This window comes from Microtus ochrogaster, linkage group LG9, assembly GCF_000317375.1.
Source record: "Microtus ochrogaster isolate Prairie Vole_2 linkage group LG9, MicOch1.0, whole genome shotgun sequence".
In the NCBI taxonomy this organism is placed as follows: Eukaryota; Metazoa; Chordata; class Mammalia; order Rodentia; family Cricetidae; genus Microtus; species Microtus ochrogaster.
Window position 1 is genome coordinate 30,480,285 of NC_022034.1, and position 27,956 is coordinate 30,508,240.

At 42.1% G+C, this 27,956-nt stretch overlaps 1 protein-coding gene across 1 annotated transcript in view; it reads right to left on the reverse strand.

Moving 5' to 3' along the window:
* Positions 1–790: 790 nt before the first annotated feature.
* Ros1 (ROS proto-oncogene 1, receptor tyrosine kinase) overlaps positions 791–27,956 on the reverse strand; it is a 123,116-nt gene continuing 95,950 nt past the window's right edge. The window contains exons 36-44 of the mRNA XM_005363617.2: positions 26,749–26,884; positions 24,849–25,011; positions 21,886–21,950; positions 20,865–20,994; positions 13,966–14,063; positions 13,186–13,386; positions 12,080–12,214; positions 6,538–6,701; positions 791–1,101 (exon numbers count right to left, since the gene is read on the reverse strand). Of these exons, the coding sequence (XP_005363674.1) occupies positions 791–1,101; positions 6,538–6,701; positions 12,080–12,214; positions 13,186–13,386; positions 13,966–14,063; positions 20,865–20,994; positions 21,886–21,950; positions 24,849–25,011; positions 26,749–26,884 (1,403 nt within the window). The remainder of the gene's footprint in view (positions 1,102–6,537; positions 6,702–12,079; positions 12,215–13,185; positions 13,387–13,965; positions 14,064–20,864; positions 20,995–21,885; positions 21,951–24,848; positions 25,012–26,748; positions 26,885–27,956) is intronic.

Consider the following 27,956-nt stretch of genomic DNA (forward strand, 5'->3'; position numbering starts at 1 on the left):
TCCAATGCTCCCTTCTGGCTTCTGAGAGCACCGAGCACACATGTGTTGCACAGGCAGACAGGCAGGCAAACACTCATACACACAAAATAAAAACTATATATAATTTTTTTTTTAAATCACAAGATTACTTTTATGCCACCGAAGGATCACAGAATGCTCAGCTTTGAGATTCAGAGGTTTCCACGGTCCTGTTTTCACTACACCTAAAGCTGCTCTTCTGAGTTTCCAAAACTACAGAATATTTTACAGTGGTGATTAAAGAGATTATGTCAGTGGAATAACAGCCTGCCAGATGATTTCTCGTGGCTCGGGCGGCCCCCTCCTGTACATGTTCCTCATCATCTCCTGCATCCTCTTTAAGGTCATCCGCAGGACAGTGGTCATTAACAGACTCCCACCCACGCAGCCCCCGTTCAGGTTCTTGAATAGACCTATTCCTGTCACTGACCATTTGACAGTGATGTTTGTACTGCATCCCAGACAGGGAAGCAGGCAGTGCTTTAAAGGGAAGGGCTGCCCAGGAGACGGACCATGGTGTTTTCTTCCCAGACTTCAGAATTTTTCTGGGATTTCCGAAGACAGGAAGGTTCCTCTCATAACCCACTAAAGATTGGGCCACTGGTAAAGGGAATGCTATGAATGAAACCAAACAGCTCTTGGAACCAAAATCAGAATTCAGAAACATCGCTGTATCCAATCAGAGCCATAGACTACAGCCACACGTTTATTCCTTTCTGCAAGTAACTTAACATGGTGTCTGTCTCAGGGCTGTTTCTCTTATGGGACGCTGTTAATCAGACACGTCTCCTTGTCCAGTGTGAGCGAGACGGGCATAGTTCAAGCCTCCAGACCTGCCAGGAGGGCAGGAAGCCACTTGCGGTTCTTGGCCGAAATCTTTGTCTGCATCTAGTTGCTTCTCATCTTGCTTCAGACCACAGGACCCAGATTCCTTCGGGCCTAGAGGACTCTCAGAATTGTCTTCACCTTGGCTACATTTTGTGGCTAGTACCATATAGCTTAATCCTTCTTGGTTCTTGGTTTCCATCAATGCAACTGGCATCGTGTCATCTGAATTCAAAGCAACCATTTTATCATCTTCACCTGTGAACAAATATGGAAGTTATGGCAGTATCCATCTCACACCTAATGTTCGTAATGATAATACAAAGGGACAACTTCAACTTTATATTGTTGCTTAACAAACTTTGAGGAGGACAGCTAAATGCTAGAAAGACAAAAGTAAATAGGACCAGCTTCCTGTCCTTCAATATATGGCATTCTAGAAAAAAAGCAGACATGTCACTGTAGGTGGTATGTCCAATTACATGAAGGACTGGATAAAATACCATGATGCCCCAGAAGTGAGAGCCTCTACTGAAACATGTACAACAGCTCACCGGCCTTATGATAAAAGTTCGGATCCCCAGGAAGCTCCTTGTCTACAATAGCCTTTGACCTTTTCACCAGACTTAACCCTACAGTTTCCTACCTCCCTTTAAAAGCTTAGTCCTTTATATTTGGTGATTGACCTACTTGCTTTCAAACTCTATGTTCCTTTTCTCCTTTTGTAATATGTGGTCCTGCTATGTAGACCCAGATGAGCCAAGAACTGAAAGTGATCCTCCTGCATCAGCCTCACACATGCTGGGATTCCAAATTGTATACCACCATGCCAGGTTACTGGCTGCTTGTTAAGATAAGAGATATACAGTCTGCCAGATGTAAGGCATGCACTGCTTAACTGTAAACACAGAGTCATTGCTCTCCAGAGTTCACACTCTGAAGGAAGGAGGTGGGCAGTTAACCGATAGGCCCAACCGCAGGTGACAGCAGTTACTGTGAAGAGCAATGGGCAGAGCAAAGGCCTAGAGCAGCGGTTCTCAACCTTCCTAGTGCTGTGACCCTTTATACAGTTCCTCAGGCTGTGTTGACTCCCCCAGCCATAAAATTCTCTGCATGGCTGCTTCCTAACTAATGTTGCTACTGTTATAAATTGCAATGGAAACATGTGGTATGCAAAGGGTTGTCCAACCTTCCCCAACACACACAGGTTGAGGACAGCTGGCCTAGAGAGCCCCAGCATGGAAAGGAGCTGCCATTTTAAATAGCATTCACAAAGTATCCCTGAATGGGGTAAAAATCAGATTAAACAAGGGAACTTTCCATGCGTCTCTTTCATCTTGTTTAGTGTTTTCTTGTCGTACACAGCACAGGTGGTTGAACCTAGGGTGTCAATCATGCTACCCAAGTCGTCTACACTGAACTACATCCCCGGCCTACTGTAAGGGTTACCGTGAGTTTCCCAGGCAAACTTGAACTCTCTGCCCTTCTGCCTCAGCCCCCCAAGCATGGGGGTTAAGGACTGTGCCACTAGGCCCGCCTCCTCCTTTCGCCCTCTGTAGGCTCAGCTGTGCGGTTACTCTAAGGGTACTGCCAGAGAGAGGAACGAGGCTTCCAAGGCAGGAGTATGCTAGATGAAACAGCAGCAGGGGGCCGACACAGCTGGTCATCTTCTGCAGTGCAGGCAAGGGAAATGATGCACACCTGGCCAAGTCGAGACGCCAGGTTGGAGGAGGAGGATGCCATGAAGTATACTAATAACATGGTTATCGTTCATGTTGACACTTACAGAGTCCTTATTACGCACTGAGCAACACTAAGTGATAGTCATGTGTTAACTTACTTTTGCCAATTCATTAGGCATGGCTATTGTCTACATTTAACAGGTCAGGGAGATGAGGCGTGAAGGAGCTCAATAATGTGCTCAAAGTCACACAGCTAGAATGAGCTTGTGTCCTGATGTGTCTCTCTGAATCTCCATGCAGTGTGAGAAGCAGTGAAGACAGTGATCCCTGAGAGGGATGTCAAGTTTGGCTGGTACCTACGGGCTGAATACCCAGAGACAACCCAATTTCTACTAACTGTGGTTATCACCAATTGTACTACAGACACTGAAACTTGCTATTTCTAATAATAGCAATAGAAAAATCAACGAATGGAGGAAATAAGATCCTTAACATTAAGTTGTTCAGTGGCCCCAACGGACTAAAAAGCAACTGCTCTTCATTAAGGTGGTTTTCGGAGGCTTGGGGAAACCACACAACAACACCTATGGGTCACACCTTTCCGCTCTTGCTAGCTGCTTCACTGACATCCACTTAATCCATCCAATAGTATATTGGAACACTTCCACCAAGCAGAAGTTTAATTTATCTTTGCTTTGTTGATAGTGAGGGCAAAAATGATCATTTATATGAAACAGATAAATTTCTTTTTGCAAATTATGCTTCTGTGTGCCTCAGAAAAACCATTAACCAACTTTGTTGGTTCAGAGTGCTGGCAGCAATATTTAGTAACTTGACCCTGGCAAGCTTTTAGCAATTAATACATCTTGTTGCATAAAGAGCTCGGGAGAAGTGGTGGTGATGGGAGAACTTGTTTTGATACTTTTGTTTAAAAAGTATTCACTATAAAATCTACAGATCAGAGCTAAGGTGGATATTCTGAACAAAAGTGGTAGGCACTCAGCAACTTCTTTAGAGGGGAAATATTAAAATAAAGACTTCCGAGTAAGGCAGGGCATTTAGAGGCGAGACATTCACCGGCTAACTGGCTATGTTTAGAACAGCACTGGGGCATTGAGATTTCTTTCCTGTAGAACTCTCTGGGCTGGTGAGGTGGTGTTTACACAAGCGTGGGGATGAAGTCACTGGGATATTTTTACTAGGTGCCCAGATATGTTACTAATATCTCTCTCTCTCTCCCTCTCTCTCTCTCCCTCCCTCCCTCCCTCTTTCCCCATCCTTCCCTCTCCCTCCCTCTGTCCTTCCCTTCCTCCTCCCCTTCTACTTGCTCCCTCTTCTGACCTCCTTCTCCCCCATTAGGTCAGTAGGACCAGAGGATAGGCATTATTGCTATTATTGCTGTAATCATATGTTGCTTCATTTAATGATGGAAGCTCTTCCAATGATTTTCTTGACTTATTATATATCTTCTACATTGACAACAAAGATGGACACTTCAATCCCATGTTAAATATGCTCATCAGTCTACAAAGCAGAAAACTATTATTTAATACATTTCTCTTGTACTTGAAAAATTACATTCAGCCAGGTGGTGGTGGCACACACCTTTAAGCCCAACACTCGGGAGACAGAGGCAGGCAGATCTTTGTGAGTTCGAGACCAACCCAGTCTACAGAGCGAGTTTCAGGACAGGCACCAAAGCTACAGAGAAACCCTGTCTCAAAAAGGAAAAAAAAAAGAATTACATTCAGGTTTTCAGGTTTGCCTTCCAGAAACTGCTCTAGGATTTATATTTTTGCAAATATGCAAAGCCCACTCTTTACTCTGTTTCTTCTCTCTCCCCTGCCTTTCTTCTTCACAGCCTTAATATCACAGCTTTAGTGGCTCCCGAATTTCTTTCCCTTCCTTAACTTCAAAGAGAAGAATGCTGGTTCTCTTTCACTACAGTTAGACTTCTGTCAGCCCAGATTAGTCTCTGCATCATCATCGTTTATTTCCGGTTAGAGTTCTCTGTCCCATTATGCTGAATGAGCATGTCCACGTCTCTGATTTTATTAATAACGATACTTGTTTCTTTTTGTTTCTTGGGACAAAGTCTCACTGTGTATCCCTGGTTTTCCTGGAACTCCCTACATAGAACCAGCTTGCCTTGAGTTTTTGATAATCTATGCCTCTGCCTACTAAGTCCTGGGATGGTAGGCATGTGCCACGACATTGGACTTTATTGCTAGTATTTATGATTTCCATTCTCTCTGCCAATACTTAGCATCTAAATCTATTTAGTATAGCCAGACCAAAATGGTGCATCATTTCTAGAAAGCAGTCAGAGATAAGTTCTTTTGTTTGGCCTGGTTGTATAGCCCGTTAGTTGTAGTGTAATCCAGAAAGTATTGAAGCTGCCTTGATGTCAGTATCATTTGCTACCTCCCTCAGTCTCTCAGTGAACCATTCATAGGTCTATGAAAACCTTTGGTAGAGCCTCGGGAAGAACTAACCTCTCAGGTCCATCAGGGCAGCCTCTGTGATTTTTATAAAACACTCTTAAACGCTGGAAAGGAATGATCCTATGAGCAAAAACCTGAATTTTTCAAACACAATGCAAGTAGAGCTCAATAAAAATTAAAAATAAATAACAATTGTAATCTTATCACTCTCAAGATAAGGCAAGAGGATCATTTGTAATTCAAAGCCATCCTCAGTTACACAGGAGTGTGAGGACAGCTTGGGCTACGTAAGGCCCTATCTCAAAATTAAAAGAAGAATTAAATAAATAATAAAATACAGGTCAACAATAAGATGCCTGTACTCTTCTGGAAGGCTGGCTATTTCTGTAACATTCACCCACTTCTTCCTTCACTGGCTACTCGCTGTTCCTTGGGTTTCTATGACAACACTCCTTTGGGGTGTTCTTCTTCCTTTTCTGTCTTCTATCCATGCCCACCAACTTGTTATGCCAGTCCCTCATACATGCATATCAAACTACATATTTCAGCAAGACATACGAAATTGAAAGATATCCAACAAAGTAATTAGAATGCATAGTAATTGGCAGGGGGAGAGGAAGTAGAGCCAGAGAGGAATATGGAGACAAACGGACTAAACAAACACACGAAATAACGGAGAAGCCCTGCAGAGGCCAATGATGATAATGTACCATAAACAGAGAGTCTCTAATTATCTAAAGTAAACTCTGCACTTGGAATACAACTGATGAAAGGCAGGGAGACCATGAATGGACTGGAGGGAGAGAGCCTAGCATGCAGGGAAACCATGAACGGACTGGAGAGAGACAGCCTAGCATGCAGGGAGGCCATGAATGGACTGGAGAGGGAGACAGCCTAGCATCAGGGAGGCCATGAACGGACTGGAGAGAGACAGCCTAGCATGCAGGGAGGACATGAATGGACTGGAGAGAGACAGCCTAGCATGCAGGGAGGCCATGAACTGACTGAAGGGAGACAGCCTAGCATGCCAGGGAGGCCGTGAACGGACTGGAGGGACAGCCTAGCATGCAGGGAGGCCATGAACGGACTGGAGGGAGACAGCCTAGCATGCAGGGAGGACATGAATGGACTGGAGGGAGACAGCCTAGCATGCAGGGAGGACATGAACGGACTGGAGGGAGACAGCCTAGCATGCAGGGAGGCCATGAACTGACTGAAGGGAGAGAGACTAGCATGCAGGGAGACCATGAACAAACTGGAGGGAGACAGCCTAGCATGCAGGGATGCCATGAATGGACTGGAGGGAGACAGCCTAGCATCAGGGAGGCCATGAACAGACTGCAGGAAAACAGCCTATCACGCACACTTTTTTGGCTACCTTAGATATGCATGATCTTTTTAAAATTTTAATATACAATACAAGGCATTTCAAAGAGGCTCACAACAAACAGGGTAATGATAGTGCCAGCATATTATTATTCTTACCTACCCTATGGTGCTTTCTGTGTGCATTCCATTGTGATCTCGTTCAGTCACACTGGGGAAAAATTCTGAAGAATCAAGCTTACCTTCAAAGCCTTTATTGATGACTCCACTGGCATGTGCTTCTTCTCCACACTGAGAAGTAATATTTAAGGAAAAATTTCTGAATAACTGAAGCTGGTCTTGAATGTTATGGAAAGTCGGTCTTTGGTCAGGTTCTTGAGCCCAGCACTGGGACATTAAATTCCACCTGGACATGTGGGTAAAGATGGGAAAGGACATGATGCCAGGATGTCGTTACTAATATTCCATGGAAGGACATGTTAGAGAGCCTGAGTTCTTTCCATTTCCCCATGTTTAATGCAAATGAACAGAGTGAAGAATTGTTTGTAAGAGTGGCTACAATACCCAGGACATTTCTTTTGAAAAGTTGACATTATCTCAGTAGTGATAACTCAAGCTGAGAGATAAGTAAATGGATGATTGGAAATGTCTACTTAGCATATCAAGCAACTAACACCTTTAAAAACGATTAAAGAAGCAGAAATCACTTTTTTAAACTCCACAGATAGACATAACAGAGACATCCAATGGCAGAATGAGAGGTAGAAACCATATTTGAGTCCGGGGCTGTTTCTTATACACTGCCAGGATTAAATCAGACCCTCTCAGTTCCCCAGACATTTGTAATAGGTTGGCTGAATTGCCTTTTTCTGAATGACTGCTGAAGAAAAGTCTGTAGCACTTGTAACAGCATACATACATTGACTCATCATAGATCTTTTTTTAGACACTTGTTTTACACCAGCAGAACATTAGGGGCTAGGGTTGCAGCGGTGTGGCTCCTGTCTTCATAGATGACATGGATAGCCAACGAAAAAGAGTGACATTTTATCACGCTGCAACTCAAATGAACAGGGAGGAAAAGGATAACTCTCCAAACATTGTCTATTCTTAGATCTTTTTTCAGAGTTCCCACCTAAAAGAAGACAATTACTTCTTTTAAGACAGTGCTGTATATGATCTGCTTCAATCCACCATTTTAAACCATCTTTTTAAGTAATGGTCACATTTCTCTATAATAATACAATTTGTCCTAGGTCTGGGCTATTCCCACTGCAAACAGTATCAGTGTATCTGGAAAGAAAGAGGCGCATTGCTGTACAGTGTCACCATGAGGGATTCCCCCTAATCTTCAGGGTCAATCTGGAATTCAATCCAGAGTGACAGGCCTCATCCACCCTGTTTACAACCGCAACTAATAAGGAACCAAAGGACTCTAGCTAGCTCTATTACTTCCATTATTGGTTTTCTAACTGGCAAACTTTCTGGGTTTTTTTTTTGAGAATTTCACTTATGAGTATCATGTATCCACTATGTCCATCCTTTCCCCAACTCCTTCCATGCTGCCCACTCCCTCTCAACAATTTTATAACCTTTTCTTTTTAAATTATTTTTGAGACAGGTGTATTGCATCCCAGCACTTGGGAGGCAGAGGCAGGCAGATCTCTGTAAGTTCTAGGACAGCCAGGACTACGTAGAGACCCTGTCTTAAAAATTATTATTATGGTTACACATGTGCATGCATGCACATGTACACACACACATACACACACAGCTACTGAGTTCATTCAACATTGCTCATGTGTACATGTGTTTAGAGCTCATCACTTGAGACTGGAGAACTCATCTCTGAAAAAAAAAAATTACTCTCCCCCTCTCTCAGCAGTCACTGATTGTCTGAGCTCTTTATCTAGTGGTAGGACCTTCGAAACTTCCCCAGTCCGTGTTCACAAATCATGTGGTGTTGCATTAGGCAGGCCCTGTTTAGACAACCGTCTTGTTAAGAGACCATGGGCACAGCTTCCCTGCCATGTCTAGAAGACACTATCTATAATTAACTACCTGCTTTTTTTCTTTGCAGACCTATGAAGCAGATTAGGAATGAACAAAGGAAGGGATTGGGAGAAGAAACTAGTCACTGGAGCAGGATGTGTATTAAAGTCAGGGAATGCACTAGAAGGGGAAAAAGCATGTGCAAAGTATGCAGTACTTGTCACAGTACGCAGAGACAGCGGCCGCCGAAGCAGAGAGGGGCTACATAAAACTGCAACAGCTAAAAGACTAGAGCCCCGCACAGCAATAAACTGGCAATGGGATGAAATGAAGAGGCTTTTAAGAATTTAATACTCCTAAGAAAGCTTTACTTAGGTCTTTCAAGTAAATTAACAATTACGGCTGTGGCTCAGGGGGTGGCTTCTTACCAACACTCATGTCAGTGTTTAGGACTGTACATTACACACCTCAAATACCCAGGCCTAGATGCATCTTCTGTTTCACGGGTTCATGTAAATTTGTGGGGATGCTTGTTTTAATTCTAGAAAAGTATTCACTATACTTTGAGTAATTCATTTGGCTAAGAACTGGGCTTCAAATCCCTTCACTCACTATGTGGCCCTTTGATCTTCTTTAAGTCTTTGGCTTTGTTTTGGTCCCCCACTTTTTTTTTTTCTAAAAAAGCATGAGACTCATTAGCTGTGTTCGGTATTACTCTTCATGCATATTAAAATCCTTGAATTCATGAAACCATTGAAGTTCGACACAGGAAAATGTTACAGCATCTTTTACTTTTAAGGGGCCAAGTGTCTGTATTTAAACAAGAGACCAAAAACACAAACTTCAAAAATCCCTCCTTTCATTGTGTCCAATCCCAGAGAGACTTAGAATCGAGCTGAACATTTTTAAAAGCAAAACGATATGTTATGATTACTCAGCCTGCCATTGGTGTCCCCTACATTTGAGAGTCTCTCCAGTAAGGCTGTCCCGGTGATGTGTCCATCACGGGGAAGGGGGGGAGAGGGGAGAGCGGGGAACGCAGGGCAGGGGGCACGGTGCAGGCTGCAGAAAGCTCTTACAAGCAGCAGCTTTCCCTTTGATCCTGTTTTTTCACAGGTGTGGTGGTCGGTCACAGAAAAAGCTAGAGAGAACACTGTTAGACTTTGCTTTTCATTCCCCCCCCAGCCCATCCCTCACACCCCGCCCCCCCCCACCTTACACCTGAGCCTTGGAACAGATTCCAGGAATGCTCTGAACGCCACATTCCAGCCATAGCTGAGGAAAGCAGGGCATCCCAAGCTCCCCTGACCCAGAGAGCAAGCAGTATTTAGGTGGTGGGCGGAGGTGCAACGTGCCTCAGCTCAGACTCTCAGCCTCTGAGCTGGGCCTGTGATCTCAGAGACGCGCTTCAAATAAAACTTAGTTGCCGTAGACTCCAAGGAGAGTAGTTAATCTTTATCGTGACAACTTAAGGCCATGGCCAGATTGAATGGCATGAGAGCTCCACTTCCCGGTACACCTCCTTTCCATGGGGGCTCTTAACTCTATGCGGGGCTCTGCAGAATCCTGTAGCTACAAGTATTGCTCACCTTTTTATGATGCTCAAAAGAACTTCAAAACCATCAGTGGACAGTCTCGGTTTCAAAGAAGGATATTTTTATAAAAAGTAGGTACTCAATGATATTGCAGGGGGGTATTTAGTTTTTATGCTGTTATTTTGTTTGCTTCTTTTGCTAATATGTTATGGTGGCTGACTTTGTATTTTTGCGAGGGTTTGCGTGTGTCTTTGCATTTGTGCTTTCCTCTGGATCTCTCTTTTTCTGTTCATTTGCTTCATACTATTTGGGTTTTTTTGGTTTTGTCTTATTTTATTACTACAGTTTTTAGATGCCCATTTGTTTCTTATGAGAGAAACCAAGAAGGGATGTGGACCTGGGTGGGGCGAGGAAGTGGGGATGATCTGAGAGGAGCTAGGGGAGGGAGAACCTTAACCAGAGTATATCACGTGAAAAAAAAAATCTATTTTCAGTTACAAAAAAAAAAAAAACCAACAACAATAAGGTCAATAATGTATTCAACTGAGAAGTTAATTTAAGATAAAAGTACACAAAATGTTATCCTTTCTCCACTCCCCATAAGAACATTCTAGTGCTCCTTTCCTCCTTGAGTTTCTAGTTCCTTTGAGGGAGCAAAACCTGAGACACTTATGCTTTCTGTTTCATGGCACATCTGTTTATACTCCTCGCCATCGTCCCAAAGCAAAACATGGAACAGAGTAAGATTGTATAATTCAACCGTCTATCCCTTAAAGCCCATCCAAAACTACTGCGTGATTGTGATGACACGTGGTGCCTACCTGGTGGAAAAGAATAACATAAAAGTTCTACCCTGGTGGAAATAAATAACATAAAAGACAAAAAAAATATAAGAGCACAAAGAAATGTTTGTGTTATTACGATTCTAGAAGGAATCTAGAAGGAATCTAGAGTGCTTGAGAGGTCAGTTTTTCAGCTGTGGAGTTAACATTTATTTCACGTTTAGGCATCCTAGCTCCTCCCTCAAGCACTAAATAAAACGTTTCGTATAAATTCTTTAAGTTAAAGAATTTCCCTGTCTCCCCACAAAAGGCTCATGAATCGGTTTGAAGGTGCCGTTATCAAATGTGACCACGTGTGTATTCACCTAAAAGGTTTAAAGGTTGAATCGGAAACGTGTGGTAATTTATATCTTCTGGCCAGAAGATTGAAATAATGCAGAAACATTCACCAGTGCAACATCCAACCAAGGTGCCCAACTCTTAATCATTCTTTGGCTCAAGGCTAAATAGTCCTGGAAATAACACGGCACTGTCAAGGCAGCGCAACTGTGGTGTGCGTTCACATACTGCTAATTCCTTCTGCATTTGTCTGGACCACACAGTTTAGCACTTTATTACATGCTGGCTGGCCATCTCACTGCCGCCTCTAACGTCTCATTCAGAGTACATTCCAAGGTGCGCAAGAGCTGTGGCTCTGATGTAGAGACATCTGTACACATGATGTTTGGCTTGGCAGCGTATGCAATGTTTATACTTGCTGGTTATTTGTTGTTGTTTTGTTGTTGTTTTTACAATCTTTTATGTAAAACACCTCTTGGACAAAGTTCCAAGATGATATTTCTGTTGACAATGTCCACGGGAAGTGAATTTGTATTCACCATAGCTGAATGTTTTTTCTTCTTTAATTGAGCTCAAATCACTCAAATCACAGTTGAAGGTAACTATTAAAACTCAATAGTAGGCAGAATCGATTGAACCAAGTCACTCAGTAATTTTGTATTAACTGTATAAACAAATAAATTGGTAAATCAGTATAATTTTAGCAATAGTAAAATCTCATTGGTCAGTATATGCTATATCAAAAAGACAATCTAACTTTTAACTAATATATTTCTATTTAATAGAATATTTTAAGGCACAGATCAAGATGATAGTATCCAAATAAAGATTCTCAAAGTAAAATGAAGCACAGAGAGAGAGAGAAATCTTATATTTATGTATTTGTATTTACTATGACTACAAAAATATTATACTCGCCAAAATTTTCTATTGAAACAAAATACGACATGCAGACATAAGAACAAAGCCATGCTGTATTAAGTAAATTAAATCCCTGCCTTAGTTTATATTTTATGTGGGATGTACAAATATATAAATCCCAGGTTTTCTTTTAACAGGCCATGCCCGTGAGCCCTAAGACTGTGTGTGCACGTGTTTCTGTTTTGGGGGTGCTTATGCTAACATGATTAACTTACAGGTCGTCAGGACAATTTCTTGGTGGCTCCAGTCTCCCTCCTTCTTGCACATAGTTTAAAACATCAAGGTTGGAATGCGCTGGATAAGGTTGATGACCAAGAGTTAAAATCTCCCAAACCAGAATTCCGAAAGACCTAGGATGTTAAAGGGTTCTCTTTAATTATATTTATTATAAACATCAGGTTTACGGTAGCTTCTCCAGCATCACAATTCCTGGGGCTACAGGGCCTACTTTGTGATTGGCATTACTGGCCTTATAAAAAGCAAATAAGAGACTTAAAAGGAGGTTGGTATTAAGAAAAAGTAGAACAAGACACTGCGGATGAGCCACATCTCAAAGATAGTAGACAGGCTTAGTGTGGGGCACACACAGCAGACCCAGGCATACATGCCGGCAAATGCACAAGCATGCATGTACACAGAGACAGAAGCACACCAGAGCACATACAGACACATGTGCAGGTGAACAAGAAAGCTTATCACCATTTCCTCCCCCTGCCCTGAATCTGAAGAGGATAAAATGATGACAAACATAGAGAAAAAAGTCATGAATAAAAATGGATTGCTTAGGGCAAAGTTTCTTCTCCTATATGATTTTTTTTTCTCACTGAAAAAAATTTGTAAATTTTTAGGACCTCTAATCAAAAGTTAAGAATAGAGAGCAAAACTCAAATATCAAGGGACCCAATGTCTACATTTTTCTTAATCCATGACTTCAAATCTATCTATAAACTACAGATGAAGCATTCCCTGTAGACAGTACCAGGGCACTTTCCTGAACATTACTGATAAGTACAATTTCTGCTAGTCACAAGCAGACACACCTTTGGCGTATAGCAAAATGCTTTAAATAAATGACTCTATTTCATGTAAAATTTTTAGATAAATGATAAAAAGTTATTGAGAGAGAGATATAAGGAACTTGAGAGAAATAATAGTTCTCCTTGACTAGCAGCCTCAGGGGAATCACTAATCTCCCTGCACACACATCATACACACCAAGGTGGGGGAGAGAATAAACAAAATAATTTATAAAAGAGCAGAATCATACATTCTGATATTTGACACTTTTGCCCCCATTTTTCTGTGCTTCTGTGTAGCTCACCATACATCAGACTGAGAAGTGAAAATTCCATCCATCAAGTTTTCTGGAGCCATCCACCGAACAGGAAGCAGGCCTTCCCCTCTCTTTCTGTAATAATCGTTTTTATAGATTTCCCTTGCCAGTCCAAAGTCGCCAATCTTGACTACCCGAGGGCTGGTGTAGTCTTTCACAGATACAAGGCAATTCCGAGCTGCCAGATCCCTATGGGAGAAGTTACATTTGATAAACAGCATTCTGGAGGTCACACAAGTAATGCCAGGAGGTCTGAGAAGAAGGGAGACGTCTGATGACTAAAGCTGATTGACAAGTGGACAGGATCGAGAATCACTTAGAGACAGATCTCTGAGTGTGTCCGTAAGGAAATTTCCATATTTGGTTGCTGAAGTGAGAGAAACTTACCCTAACTGCGGACAACTAAGGTGTAGGGTCTCACATTAAATGAAAAGGAGAAACCCGGCTCAACACCAGTGTTCATCTCCCTCTGCTTTCTGAGCACAGACGCAACATGATTGGCTGCCTCACATTCCCGCTGCCATGGCAACCCCACCATGGTGCACTGTTTCCTCAAACTATAAGCAAAATAAACCCTTCCTGTCTTCTTTAAGTTTCATTTGTTGAGCATTTTGTAAGCAATGAGAAAAGTAACCAATACAGAGACTTTTTACAGCGATGCTGGTCCTTTGAAGGAATGAAACTGTTTAACTCTCTAGAGTGAGCTACCCAAAAGTCACGATTGTCATGGGACCATCCAATAGCCTTGTATCCACAATATCATAGTACCTGTGAATGAAGTGCATTTGCTCCAAGTAGACACAGCCTTTAGAAATATCTACACACACCTCTACAAGGTCAACCAAGGTGAGCAGAGGGCCATGAATCTGAAAGAGATGAAGGAAACATTATCAGTGCTTTCCCACTTGGCAGAAAATACATACACATATGCATGGATATATATGAATATACATGTCTATATGAATGTATACTCTTGTATAAGATGTTCTAAAGAAATCTTTTTACGGTTGTAAGAACCCAAGAGGAAAACAAACAGCTATGTAACATGGAAGCAAACTGTATTTATAAATTTGAAATCTAGCTCTGCTATCAATTATGTGAAGTTGCTCATTAATTAAGCAATTTTCTTGCATGTGAAATGGGAATATTGTGACAAACTTTTCAAGATTCAAAATAAGACAGATATACAATATTGTCAACACACAATAAGCACTTAATAAACAAATGGCATCTGATCACACAGTGGTAGCAATAGTCTATTAAAAATAATCTATGCTAGCTAGATTAATGATTAGTTCAATGACTTTGATTTACGTTAGTCAGGACAATGGGCCTGTTCCATGTAGGACCTCCCACCCTGTAAATTATTAGCAAAACTATCTTTCCAGATTACCTTTTTCATCTAAAAAGAGCCAGCAGAAATATAGATGAGGTTATACTTTTTGAAAGAAATTCTAGTGAGGGGGAAAAAGCCAGTCAAAATTTTTATTAGTAGCATATGGAGAAAATTCAAAGTTCCTGCCTGGAGGCAGCAGTCATACATTGAGCCTTTCCATATCCCTGCAATTACTTTGGTCCAGGCTTTATCATCCCTAATCTGACGTATTCAAAGACTCCCCCGTGTGTCCAGCCTCTTGTCTTTTCATTAGCTCCTTTGTTGTGCCTAACTTCCTGTAGAACCCATTATCAGATGCTGGGCACAGCCTCATGGCAGCCCCAGGCTGCACCAGGCTCTCTATCTGCCCATTCATTTCCCCTTTGCTTCTCCTCTCAGAAGCTGCACTTCAGTTTCTCTGAACTATTTGTCCTTCCTTAGATCTGCTCTGTGTTTTCTAACCCTCGGCTAATTTTTCCCTGCTGTTACCTCACTAGAATAGACCCTTATTCTCGATATCATCCACACCCTTCACATGCATCTCAAAGGACTCCCGAGCTCATACAACCTTACAACCTGTCAGTTACTCATGCAGAGGGGCTGCCACGTGCTGTCCTGCTGCTTTGCTCAGGACATAAAAGTGGAGGTCGTCTTCATATTCTGGGACAGAATACCACCAAGGTCCCAGGCAACACTACCTATCTCTGATTCACCAGGCTTCTGGCCTGCTGTTCTAAAGTAATCTTTATTAGGATTATAAGAACTCATGAGAAAAATATACAAATACAAATAGTGATATACCACTATATCTGTAGATTTGAAATATAGTTCTGCTGTTAATTCTTTGACTTTTCTTAAGTTAAGTAGGCAATTTTCTTATATATAAAATGAACATTGTATGACTGACCTTTCAAGATCAAAAATAAGGTGTGTAACATTGCTTATATATAACAAGCACTTAATCATATCCCTTCCAAATCTGGCTCAGGTCCACCAGATATCTATGTCATGGCCTATGTCTGAATCCTGCAGGCATCCTGACTGACTAGTTAGCTGCTGTGTGAACAGAACTCTGTTTCGCTATAGGCAAACCCCACTTTACTTGTAAGCACTTTATGATTCTCTTAAACTTCATACTGGTGATTATTATCCTGTTCTCTTCTGATAAGATATCCATGATACGCCTGTCCACCTGCCTGCCTAAATCCCCAACCATGCCTTTTATCCATTGTAAAAGTTGGGACACCCCACCACCCCATATTTGGCCTCCTTAACTTTAGATGTTGCCATTACCTGCCACTTGTTTTGTCTTCATAAACTCTCGTCATTTTAAAACTTTACCAAGGTCTATCCCTGCAAGTGTTAATCACTCAATGAAAAAGTAGTTGCTCATCCTTAGCTATCAGGGAAATTTAAATCAAAAGGACTCTGAGATACCGTTTTATACCTGTCGGAATGGCTAAGCTCAAAAACGCTAATGACAGCCTATGTTGGAGAAGATATAGAGTAAGGAGAACACCCCTCTGCTGCTGGTGGGAGCACAAACTTGTACAGCCACTTTGGAAATCAGTATGGCAGTTTCTCAGAAAACTGGGACTCAATCAATCTACCTCAAGACCCACCCATACCAATCTTGAGCATATATCCAAAGGATGCTCAATCATATCACAAGGGAATTTGCTCAACTATGTTCATTCCAGCATTATTAATAATAGCCAGAAACTGAAAACAACCTAGATGTCCCTCAACCAAAGAATCAATAAAGAAATTGTGGTACATTTACACAATGGAATATTACTAAGCTGTAAAAAATGACATCATGAAATTTGCAGGCAGATGCATGGAACTAGAAAAAAATCATCCTGAGTGAGGTAACCCAGACCCAGAGAGACAAACAGGCCATGTACTCACTCATAAGTAGATATCTGATGTGAAGTAAAGAATAATCAGGCTACAACCCACAGTCCCAGAGAAGCTAGATAACAAGGAGGACCCTAAGAGGGACACATGGATTTCCCTAGGAAGGGGAAATAGATGAGATTTCCTGGGCAAACTGGGGGTGGGGGTGGAGAGGAGAAGATGGGGTATGAGAACAAGAGAAATTGGGTTGGTCAAGTTGGGGATGGTATGGAGAGGGAGAGTAATGAAAGAGATATCTTGATAGAGGGGGTCATTTTAGGGTTTGGGAGAAACCTGGTGTCAGGGAAACTCCCAGGAATCCACAGGATGACCCCAGCTAAGACTCCTAGCAATCATGGAGAGGGTACCTGAACTGGCATTCTCCTGTAATCAGATTGATGACTACCCTAATTGTGATCACAGAACCTTCATCCAGTAACTGATGGAAGCAGATGCAGCCATCCACAACCAAGCACTAGGACAAGCACCTGGAGTCCAGCTGAAGAGAGGGAGGAGGGATTGTACAAGCCTGGGGAGGGGAGGTCAAGATCATGACTGGAGAACCCACAGAGACAGCTGACCTGAGCTCATGGAAGCTCATGGACTCTGGACCAACAGCTAGTGCACCTACATAGGACCAACCTAAGTCCTCTGAGTGTGAGTGACAGTTGTGTAGCTTGGTCTGTTTTTGGTACCATTAGCAGTGGGATCAGGACCTGTCCCTGGAGCATGAGCTGACTTTTTGGAAACCTATTCCCCATGCTGGGATGGCTTGCCCAAACTTGATGCTGGGGAAGGAGCTTGGTCCTGCCTCAACTTAACACATACTTTGTTGGCTCCCTGGGGAGGCCTGTCCCTTTCTGAATAGAGATGGAGGAGGAGTGGATGGGAGGGGGGAGTAGAAGGGAGGTGAAGAAGGGAACAGAAAGAGAGGAGGGAAGGCAAACGGCGGTTGGTATGTAAAATAAATGGAAAAAATAGGGGAAGAAATGAAAAAGATAGTTGTTAATGTTACATCACCTGCCTTGGTTTTGTCCAAAACACACATTTACTTTGATATGATTTGTTTGTGATTTTCTACATTAATAAGATCCTAGACTACCAAATTTTTTTTAAAAAAAAAAGCAAAGACAAACTTAGAAAACGCTCGATTCAATGCCGCTGCTTCTATCATGATGCCTTTGAATACTCGTGTGTGGAGGTGACAGGTCACGAGGAAACCAGCACAAATGACAGAGTGACGGTAGTATTGTCATGTGGGACAAAGCACCCAATAGTGTCTTGTCTTCCATGGTGAGAGTAAGATAAGGCCCTGAAAGACAGTCTGCTCAGTCAGAAAAAAAAAAAAAAGGTGGGGAAGAATTGCAGGACCCCTGAAAACTGGCGTTACAACTGATCACTGTGACATACCCCTCTAACCTCTGCCCTCAGGACCCCTGAAAACCGGCGTTACAACTGATCACTGTGACATACCCCTCTAACCTCTGCCCTCAGGAGCCCCTGAAAAACATATAAGTCGCATCACACAAACTGAGCACGTTATACTTATGTGTTTAGGAATATATACATATACATAAATCATGTATATGCATGCAACAGCAATGAAAAAAGAGATCATGAATTTGAAAGAGAGAAGGAAGAGGTATATGAAAATTTTTATGTGGAGAAATGGGAAGGGAAAAATGTTATTGATTATATTATAATCTCAAAAATGAAAAGAAACAATTAAAAACAAATATGGGGCAAAAGAAGAGATCAGTGGATAATAAATGCAGGTAGAAAAATGTTGTCCCAAAAAGTTAAAGACACAAAAAAGCAAACCTTTACCCCAAGTGCATGCTTTCCTGAGCCGGAAAAGAGCGGTCACGTGATGGGTGGTAAAGAGCTCAGTATGGGCAAGAGAGAAGGGAGACACCAAGATGAACAGGAATAAAGTCCGAGATTGACAAACGTATGGCTAGCCTGGAACAAGCACCCGCATGGGCTCCTGGGAGGACGGGCCCAAGAAATAAGTGCTCAGATGCCTTTCTAGGAAGGGCACAATTCTGTCAGAGTAAATAGAAAAAGTAGATGGAGATGAAGGCAAAAGACAGTGCTTATGAATATTCCAAGATCAGAAAAAAATAAAATAAATGCCGCAGTCACAAGACTTGGCTGACTCAGCTGCACATCAGGATGAGAAGTCATGCAAATGAAAATCTGGATGGGAAATGTGGTCCCCACGGGAGAGTGCTACAAGCTCTCCTGTGTGTGATGTGGGAACAGTGGGGCAGGGATGTGGGGAAGTCCTTGTTAAAGTTTCTTCTACTTTAGGAAGTGAATAGATGTCCCTTCAAGATGAAGTCAGTGCGCCTCAGTATAAGCAGAGTATTTGAGACACCAGGTAAACACCAAAAGACATGAAGACCTGGAGTGTGTGTGAGATAGCACACAGCCTCCTGGTTCTCACGCTACCCACCTTGCTGTAGGCTTTGTTCAGCCCCACACTGCTTAGTTCAGTTAGGAAAAAAAGTGTTTTAAATCTATGAGCGCTTTGCCTCTTGTCTTCTCATCAGAGATATAAAGCAGGATCCTGCAGGAAGATGCCCAACATGCCAGAGTATTTCCAGGATCTGCCCTGTGCCAGGCACTGGGAACGGAAGGATGGATCAACTGGAACCACACTGGGAAGGCTGAACTACAGAGCAGGGGTTTTAGGAGTATCTAGGTGAGGGGAGCAAACAGGACACTGAGTAGATGGAATGAGCAAGGATGCATGAAGCCAAAAGTTTTGTTTCAGCCAAAATGTTGTGATGCCAAAGGAGAGTACCAAGGAAGCAAGGCCTCTAAGTCAACAGGTGGATGCACATATGAAGTCACGGAGACCGAGACTGCAGTCAGAGGACCTGCAAGAGTCTGCACCAGATGGAGGTCCTAGAGTTGAAAGGGAAAGTAGACATCTGCCCCCGTCCCTAACGGAGATGCTATCTCCAACTCGAACCACTCGAACATAAAAGTTTACTCTTCTTCAAGGGGGTCTCACTGGAGAGACAAACTACTCTAGGCTCCATACCCAGCAGTAGATGGCCAACAGAAAACAGGGTCAACAGCATCTTTGAAGGTTCCTTGTCTTATAATGTCATCTCAGCACTTTAATTTATATGTTTTTCCTCTCTTTTACTCTACAGATCATTTGCTTATAGAGTGTGTTGATGTGTGGGCCGCTGCATCTATATCTGGTTCTTATGCCTCTTTGGACTCTTTTTCCTCCTGTTTGTTTTGTCCAATTCTGACCTGTCAGTTTTTGTTTTATGTTATTTTATTTTAATTTTATCCCTTAGGAGTCTCTTTGTTTTCTAATGAGAGACAGAAAGGGGGTAGATTTGAATGGGGGGAAGGTGGGAAGGAACTTGGAGAACATAAGGAGGGAAAACCATGATCAGGACATATTATATGCCAAAAAAAATCTACTTTCAATAGAAGAGAAAAATGAACAAATTTTTAAAAATCCAAATAGCTTTGTCATCCTGAAGAATAGCTCAGCCTACCAAGATCAAGGTCAGCAGATCCATCCAGCTGCAAAATTTAGTATACATCAAGATTTGAAATAAAATCTGGGATGGACAGAGTAGATGAAGTTGAGAGATATGTGTTTCTGTTTCCCCACAAACCTCATGGAGGGGGGTGTGCTTTTGTTTATAAGAGGTCTGTTTTCTCATTCAGTACTAAAACAAGGCTCAATTATTAGCTCAGGGTTCCAATTACCCTAATCCAAGATGAAGAAAAGATGTACTTTCTTTCATACCACCTGCAGAGCTTCTCCCACCAGCCAAAGCTACTGCACACTAAACTTGAAGAAAACCAACAGGAAAGTCTAGCACACTGCTTTAGAGACTGTTGACCTGAGTTAGTGGAGGCTCACTGACTCTGAACTGACAGCTGGGGAACCTGCATAGGACCGAACTAGGCCCTTGGAATGTGGGTGATAGTTCTGGGCCTTGGGCAGTCTGTGGGGGCACTGGCAATAGGACCTGGATTTATCCCCAGTGCATGAACTAGCTTTTCAGAGCCGTTCTTTACAGTGGGATACCTTGCTCAGCCTCAATACCGGGAGAAAGGGGATTGGATCTGCCTTAACTTGATATGACAGACTTTGTAGACTCTTCATGAGGAGGGCTTATCCTTTCTGAAGAGTAGATGGGGAGTTGGGTGGGAGGGAGATCGAGGTGGGAGAAGAGGGAGGAGGGCAAGAAGGGAGAACTGTGGTTGGTATGTAAAATGAAAAGGAAACTTTTAAATTAAAAAGAAAATGAGCAAGAGGGAGGAAGGAAGGAAGGAAGGAAGGAAGGAAGGAAGGAAGGAAGGAAGGAAGGAAGGAAGGAAAGAAGTCACTGTGGCACAGGCCACCACCTACCGTCGTCCCCCGGGCTTTCCGCAGATAGCTTAGAAGGTCTCCTCCTTCCATCAATTCCAGAATGATGTACTGGGGCTCACTCAGCAGACAGACTCCCAGCTGCTTCAGAATGTTGGGGTGATTAAATTTGCTGAGAGGGGAAAAGTCACAAACTGGATGACACGATCCTTACAACAGTCCCAAGCAGTTCACCCAAAGAGTCCTTTCGAAGCCCTCTAACAAGGGAGAGCTTCCCTTGCCTGACTCCCCTTCTGTATGCTTGCCTTAAAGATGGACCGTGGCAACCTCTAGTGGCCAGAGCATCTGTGAAGACTAGAAGGAGTTTTAGAGGAAATAATGTTTCTTTTTCATTATGGGGGTTTTATGATTAGGAAAGAAAGCAGTTTTGACTAATAGTCTTGGAAAGATGTTTAGAAGCATGTCTGTGTCATCGCAGTTATGACAAGTATCCTCCCCCTCTTGGGGACACAACCCAGATCTTCAGGCTTGGGCCTCATTGGTTTGTGAAGACCCTAGAGTGAGAAAGCCCCAGCCTAGTTAGAGGACCCAGCTTGACTCCCCAGGGGTCTCTGCCTCCCTCTTCTCCTTAAGATGTCCTTGTGCACTTCTCATGAGTGCTGCAGGCTGAAACCTTCCCGACAAGTTTTCCGGGCAAGAGATATTCCTGCTAACACCAGAACTCATAAAGAAACATTCCTCCTCGGTCTACTTGACCCATTATCCCTCAGTAAGAATAGGTACATTTTAAAAGTAAAAGAACCTCAGAATTTGCATGAAGAACACAGTCCAAATTAAAGATAAGGGATGGGAGGATCTTTTGCCTGGGAACTACCTACCCAGGCTCTGAAGACTGGCTTCTAGAAAATACTTAATGAATAAAGATTTATTTCCTTTTAAAGTCTTTGTTCACGTTTATTTTCAGAATGATCTGGTCATTGGATGTTAAAAATCCGACACAGAGAAACGAAAGCTTTGTATCCACACTAGTAAGAGAAATTTACTGCATGAACTACGCCAGTACCTCATCAGGTGCGCCTCCTTCAAGAACTCGATCTTCTCCTGGTCTGTTGAACCCTTCTTCAAGGTCTGTGAGAAACAAAGGCAAGCCAGAAATCAGACACTGGGAGCCCAGTGAGTAGTGGAGACAACGTTCTGTTGATTGTTTTGTCTTCTTTGTTGTTGTGTCTGTTTTGTTGCATTAGCTGCTCTGATATCAGGAACTAAATCACAGATATAGCATTGCGTATAATCTGTAAATCCCCTGTTGGTGCTGTGTGTGGTCTCTAAAACTTCTGTAACTGCTTCTGTTCAATCAAGTATTTCTCAGTCCGGGTTTTGTGGGAGCCTAGTCTGTTTGGATGCTCACCTTCCTAGAGCTGGCTGGAGGGCAGAGGACCTTGGATTTCCCACAGGGCAGGGAACCCTGACTGCTCTTAGGACTGGAGAGGGAGGGGGAGAGGAGTGGGGGGAGGGGAGAGGAGAGTGGGAGAGAAATGGAAGGAGGTGGAAATTTTTAATAAATAAATAAAATAGATTTATCACAAAAAATAATTTCTCAGTCCGCTAGATAAAAGGTTGAGAAACAAATATTTAAAGTCCCAATAAAATATAATTTTTTATTTTATGTTTTCAATTAATTTATTGTGTATTTTGTGTGTATGGCTCTTTGCCCATATGTATGTTGGTACATCACGTGTGTACAGTGCCTGTGGCAGCCAGAAGAGAGTATCAGATCTCCTGGGCCAAGAGTTCTAGGTGGACATGAGAGGCATATGAGTTCTGGGAATCTGAACTGGATATCCTAGAAGAGCAGCCAACACTCTTAAAGGTTTACCCCTCTTTCCATATATAGAAGAATTTAACACTAATTTGGGCATTCAATGGGTCAGCATCTTTTCAGATTTTCTTGTCAACTTTCCCACTTTATTTGCAATCGCACCCTGGTTCATTTTATGGAGGATTGTAGCTCTTTACTAGTCAATAGATGTAAATTAATCATGAAAAGCTAGTCTAAAACTCTCCAGTCTCTCTGCCGTGAGTCTCATGTTTTAGCTCCAGCTAACAAAACGTAAGAGAAAAACTGGTGAGATGGAGATATTTTTAGGAAAATTTCCCCTTCCTAAACCATGTATGTAGACCATTCTACCTCATCTCCCTGGTCTGAGTGATGCCTTCCTAATTCTTGGCACTCACATTGGTATTATGGGGTAGCAAGGAAGAATAAAGTAGAAAGGATTTCAGAAATGGCAACTCTCAGCTGGCACAAGTACACCCAGGCCACCAGTCACCTCAGCAAGTGAGAAAATAAATAAATACGTGTTTAATGGGTCCAGACTAGAGAAACTTACAGGACTTTTCAACTCCATCATTTGGAAATGGAAAGAATTTTAGCAACACAGATTGGCCATCCTTAGAGCAAAAGTCTCCATAAAGTAGTGACCAAGATACTATTTAATTATATGAGATTGCTCAGTCTTCTATCAGAGAGAAATGTTACCAGAACGTAAGATCATATGTTGTATTTCTCTAAAATGCATCAAATACACAATGGCAAGCATAGCTTATAGGCAGATGCAGTCTGTCTTTTATATCTATAAAGGCTCTATATTCTATCTCCTGTGTCTATATGAGTCTCTGTGTTCAGTCACCCGTGTCTATATGAGTCTCTGCGTTCTATCACCAGTGTCTATATGAGTCTCTGTGTCCTATCACCCATGTCTATATGAGTCTCTGTGTTCAGTCACCTGTGTCTATATGAGTCTCTGTGTTCAGTCACCTGTGTCTATACAGCATAGAGTCTGAAATCAGCCTCCATCCTCCTAAATGGTGGGAATATTGGTAGAGAGTAGAATTTCATGACATAGAAAATTCAGACGTCGGTGTTTGTAAGTAAAGTTTAGTGGAAATCCTTGTTTGTTTAGAGGTTACTAAAGTTCTGTGAGCTGCAGGGGCAGAATTCAAGAGTTAAAGCAGAAAGCACATGGGCAGTAAGTTTGAGAATGCATGCTAAGTGCTAATCTGGATCCTGAGGAATTTACTGTACAATTCTAGTGTATGTAAAGTATATTGTTATTGTTGTTTTGAGACAGTATCTCTTGTAGCTCATACCGGCCTCTGACTTTGTGTGAAGCCAAGCATGACCTTGAACATAATTCTCCTACTTCTTCCTGCAGTATTGGGAATACAGGCACGCACATCACACCTTTTTTTTTGCTACAGTGCTGGAATCAAGCCAGGGCTTTTGAAATACTAGACAAGGACTCTCCAAATCAAGCTATTATCTCAAACCTCCTCTTAGAGTACTTTCAATGGGAAATAAATCTCTGTTAGGTCTTACCTAATTAATAGCTTTAATAGTAACATAAGCTCTGGATATATTCTCCTTTAAAATTCTGCTGAAAATGGGGGAAATGATGGGTGGCTTTTGTAGCTAATAACAGACTTTCACATTCTGCCATTCTTAAAATTTAACTTACTTTTCAAATGCTTATTTATTTTATTTTTTATGAGTGTTTTTGCCTGCATATGTGTGAGTATGACATGTGTGCCTGTTGCCATTAGAGGTCAGAAGAGATTGTTGGGATCCCTTGGTACTAGAGTTATGAATAGTTATGCTTGTGAACCACCATGTGGGTGCTGGGAGCCAAACCCAGGTCCTTTTCAAGAACAACGAGCATTCCTAAGCACTGAGCCAACTCACCAGCCTTTAATTTATCTTATGTGTAGTTGACATACTATTTGTACATAATTTTTCTATGCAACATGATGTCTGGGGTTATATATCCATTGGATAATGGTCAAACCCAAAATATTAGCATATTCATCGCCTTAAACTCTTATCGTTTCTTTATTAGTAAACAGACTGAGATTCTGCTTTGAGACATGTAGCACATCATGTTACTGAACTGGAAGGCCTCTCTTCCACCACTAGTGCTGGATTTCTGTGCAGCCATCTGCCTGGCAGAGCTCCGAGATGCACATTACCTTCACGGCCACTTTGATTTCGCCACTTCCCACTCCTAGGATGTCCACGGCTGTGCCTTCATACACCTCTCCAAAAGCTCCACTCCCCAGCAAAAGGCGCAGGCTCAGCTTCTCTCGAGGGAAGGCAGGAAGATTTTCAATCTCTTCTTGGGTTGGAAGAGTACTGTAAAATAACAATATTTTTGTTCTCCCTAAGGACCTCGTATGCTCCCTAAGGTGTATACATTTGTATTTGAAAGAAATCGAGCTATCTCAGCACTTGGCAGCACTGTACATTCTAATTTGGTAATGAGGAATTTTGTGCTCCTATAACCTTCCTATTCTATCAGTTTTTACACAAAGTCTGTCACTTTACTTCTGAACACCATAGTTTCTATGTGAAAATGAAAGTGAAAGCTTCCCCGAGGCTTCTACTGTAGCAGCTTCGATCAAAATGAGGAGTTATGAAATTCTCTGGGTTGCAGATGCGTGTAACACCGGCTGCAGATGAAGAAAATAGCACCAGAAGCAGCTGGTCCCTGGAGCTGTCCCTTCGCCTCTCTCTCCTCCCTGCTTCCATGACAAAGAAGACTGACTCTGACCAAAAGGGCAGCTCATCTGTCCCCACGTGGCCTCCCAAAGGCCAGTCCTCACCTTGGGATATTATGGCATTGCTACTTAATCTACATTAAGTACACTTTGAGTTTTGTTTTGTTCTGTTTGCAAGAATATTTTTTAAAAGGTGATTTATTTATTTTTATTTTATGTGCATTAATTGGTGCTTTGCTTGCATGTTTGTCTCTCTGTGCATGAGTGATCACCTGGAATTGGAGTTACAGACAGTTGTAAGCTGCCATGTGGGTGCTGGGAATTGAACCTGGGTCCTCAGGAAGAACAGTCAGTGCTTTTTACCACTAAGCCATTTCTCCAGCTTCAGCAAGAATCTTAATTATCAGATGCACAGTGTATTTAAAAAAAAAAAAAACAAAAAAAAAACCTCTCCTCTGAAGAGCTGGTTTGGTTCGTTTCTGTATTATGCATCTATTTTAAATCCTGTTTTGTAGATTTCAGCAAGCAAGGCCTATGACCATAGGATTTTTTTTTACAAAGAGTATGGCATAGTGTCTTGTGCAAAGAAATATTTAATTTCCTTAATAATAATGAAAGTTTAGAACTCATTTTCTTACAGGAACACTGTAGGCAATCATCATACAGCTTCCATAAGAGAATAGGAAGATACATGCAAGACTTTAAGGACATTCTCCTTTCTCAGTCATTTAGTCTTTTCAAAGTGATACATTTCTTCTTTTTTTTTTTTTACATTTCTCCTTCTTAAGTTGGTTTTTTAATCACATGATTAAGCAATAGAAGGCAATGTGTTTGTATTTCTCTTAAGGGTAACCACAGATGATGTGGGATGCCCCTCTGTGTGCTGTGAATATGTTTTCTTTCCATTGGTTAAGAAAGAAGCTGCTTTGGCCTATATCAGGGCAGAATACAGCTAGGTGGGAAATCCAAACAGAGCTGCAGGAAGAAAGAAGGCTGTCAGGCAGACGCCAGCAGCCTCTGGAGAAGCAAGATGTGAGGTAACAAGCCACGACCACCGTGGTAAAAACAGATTAATAGAAATGGGTTAATTTAGGATGTAAAAGCTAGTTAATAATAAGTGTGAGCTAATAGGCCAAATAGTTTGTAATTAATATTAAGCTTCAGAGTGGTTATTCAGGAACTGGCAGGCGAGAAAGAGCCGTCTGTCTGCAGCATACGTCACCATTTGTCCCAAGCCACATATGAGATTAGAAACAAATGTTACTGACAGTGATGTCCAAAGAACCCTGGGAAATGTGCGATGTGTGGACACCCTTGATACTGGGTCCACACTTAACCTTTGCGATCCAAGAAGATGGCATGAGTCACATACTGTACTGCATAGCAGGCATTGGCCAGTCCCACTCCAGCCGCCAGACCTCGCAGCTCCGCCAACTCTTTGTCGTCTTCGTTGAGAACTGACAGCCCTTCCTTGGAAGCTTTGTGATTTTTCAAGCTTCTATACCAGACTGTAAAGAAAACAGACAATTTGCCAAGTAAATTATTGGGGTTTTCCCCCTTAAAAATGTTGGTGTGTTTTAGGTGCACATATGTGTGTGAACACTGTTGAGAGAGAATAACAACATTTGATTTTAAAATTCTGCCATAACAATGTTTTTAAATTAAATTTTGGTAAAATTCCATATAAAACCTATACAATTTATACACTTTTAATTGTAAAGCTTACTATACAAATAAATGTTCTTACTACTACAAATAAATTTTGAAGTGTCTTATTAAATGCATTTCTCAAAATTAACTGTAAGCTAGGAACAAAGTTCCAAAGCTTGCAGAATAATTGTTAATGAAGCAAGCTTACTTCTGCATCCAGACAATTCCCACCATTCATCATACACCAGCAGACTTGAAGGAATGCTTCCAATACAACGGCGCATTTAAAATGTTTTCAGTTGATCTCTGCCCAGGCTTTCAACTGAGGTCAAGTGTAAAATGTTTCCAGTGTGATGCACACGGTACAAATGTATGTGCATGCATGTGTGCATGTGTGTGCGTGTGTGTCCAAGCTGGGGGGATGACTCAGTGAACAAAGTGCCTGCTGCATAAGCATGAGGACCTGGGCTCAGATCCCCAGAACCCATGTAAAAGTTGGGTGTAGCACATACATGTAACCCCAGTGTTGCAGGTGGAGGTCCATGACAGGCAGTTCTTGGAGACCTGCTAGCCAGACAGCCTAGCTGATCAGTGAGCTCCAGGTTTAGTGACAGACTGTCTCAAAAATTAAAATGTATCAGGATAGAAAAAGACTTCTGACACTGACCCCTGCGCTCCACATATACACATGCTTGCGTTAGGAGAGAGAGAGAGAGAGAGAGAGAGAGAGAGAGAGAGAGAGAGAGAGAGAGAGAATATGGGGAAGAGGGGATGTGTAGGGAGCTGGGAGAAGTTGGGGGAGGGGAAACTGTGCTCTGGATGTATTTATTATATGAGAGAAGAATCTAAAAATTGTATTTGATATTATGCTAATTCCCAGCTGATACCTACTTTCCTTTTTTGAATGATAGTTACGAATCAATAGATCAT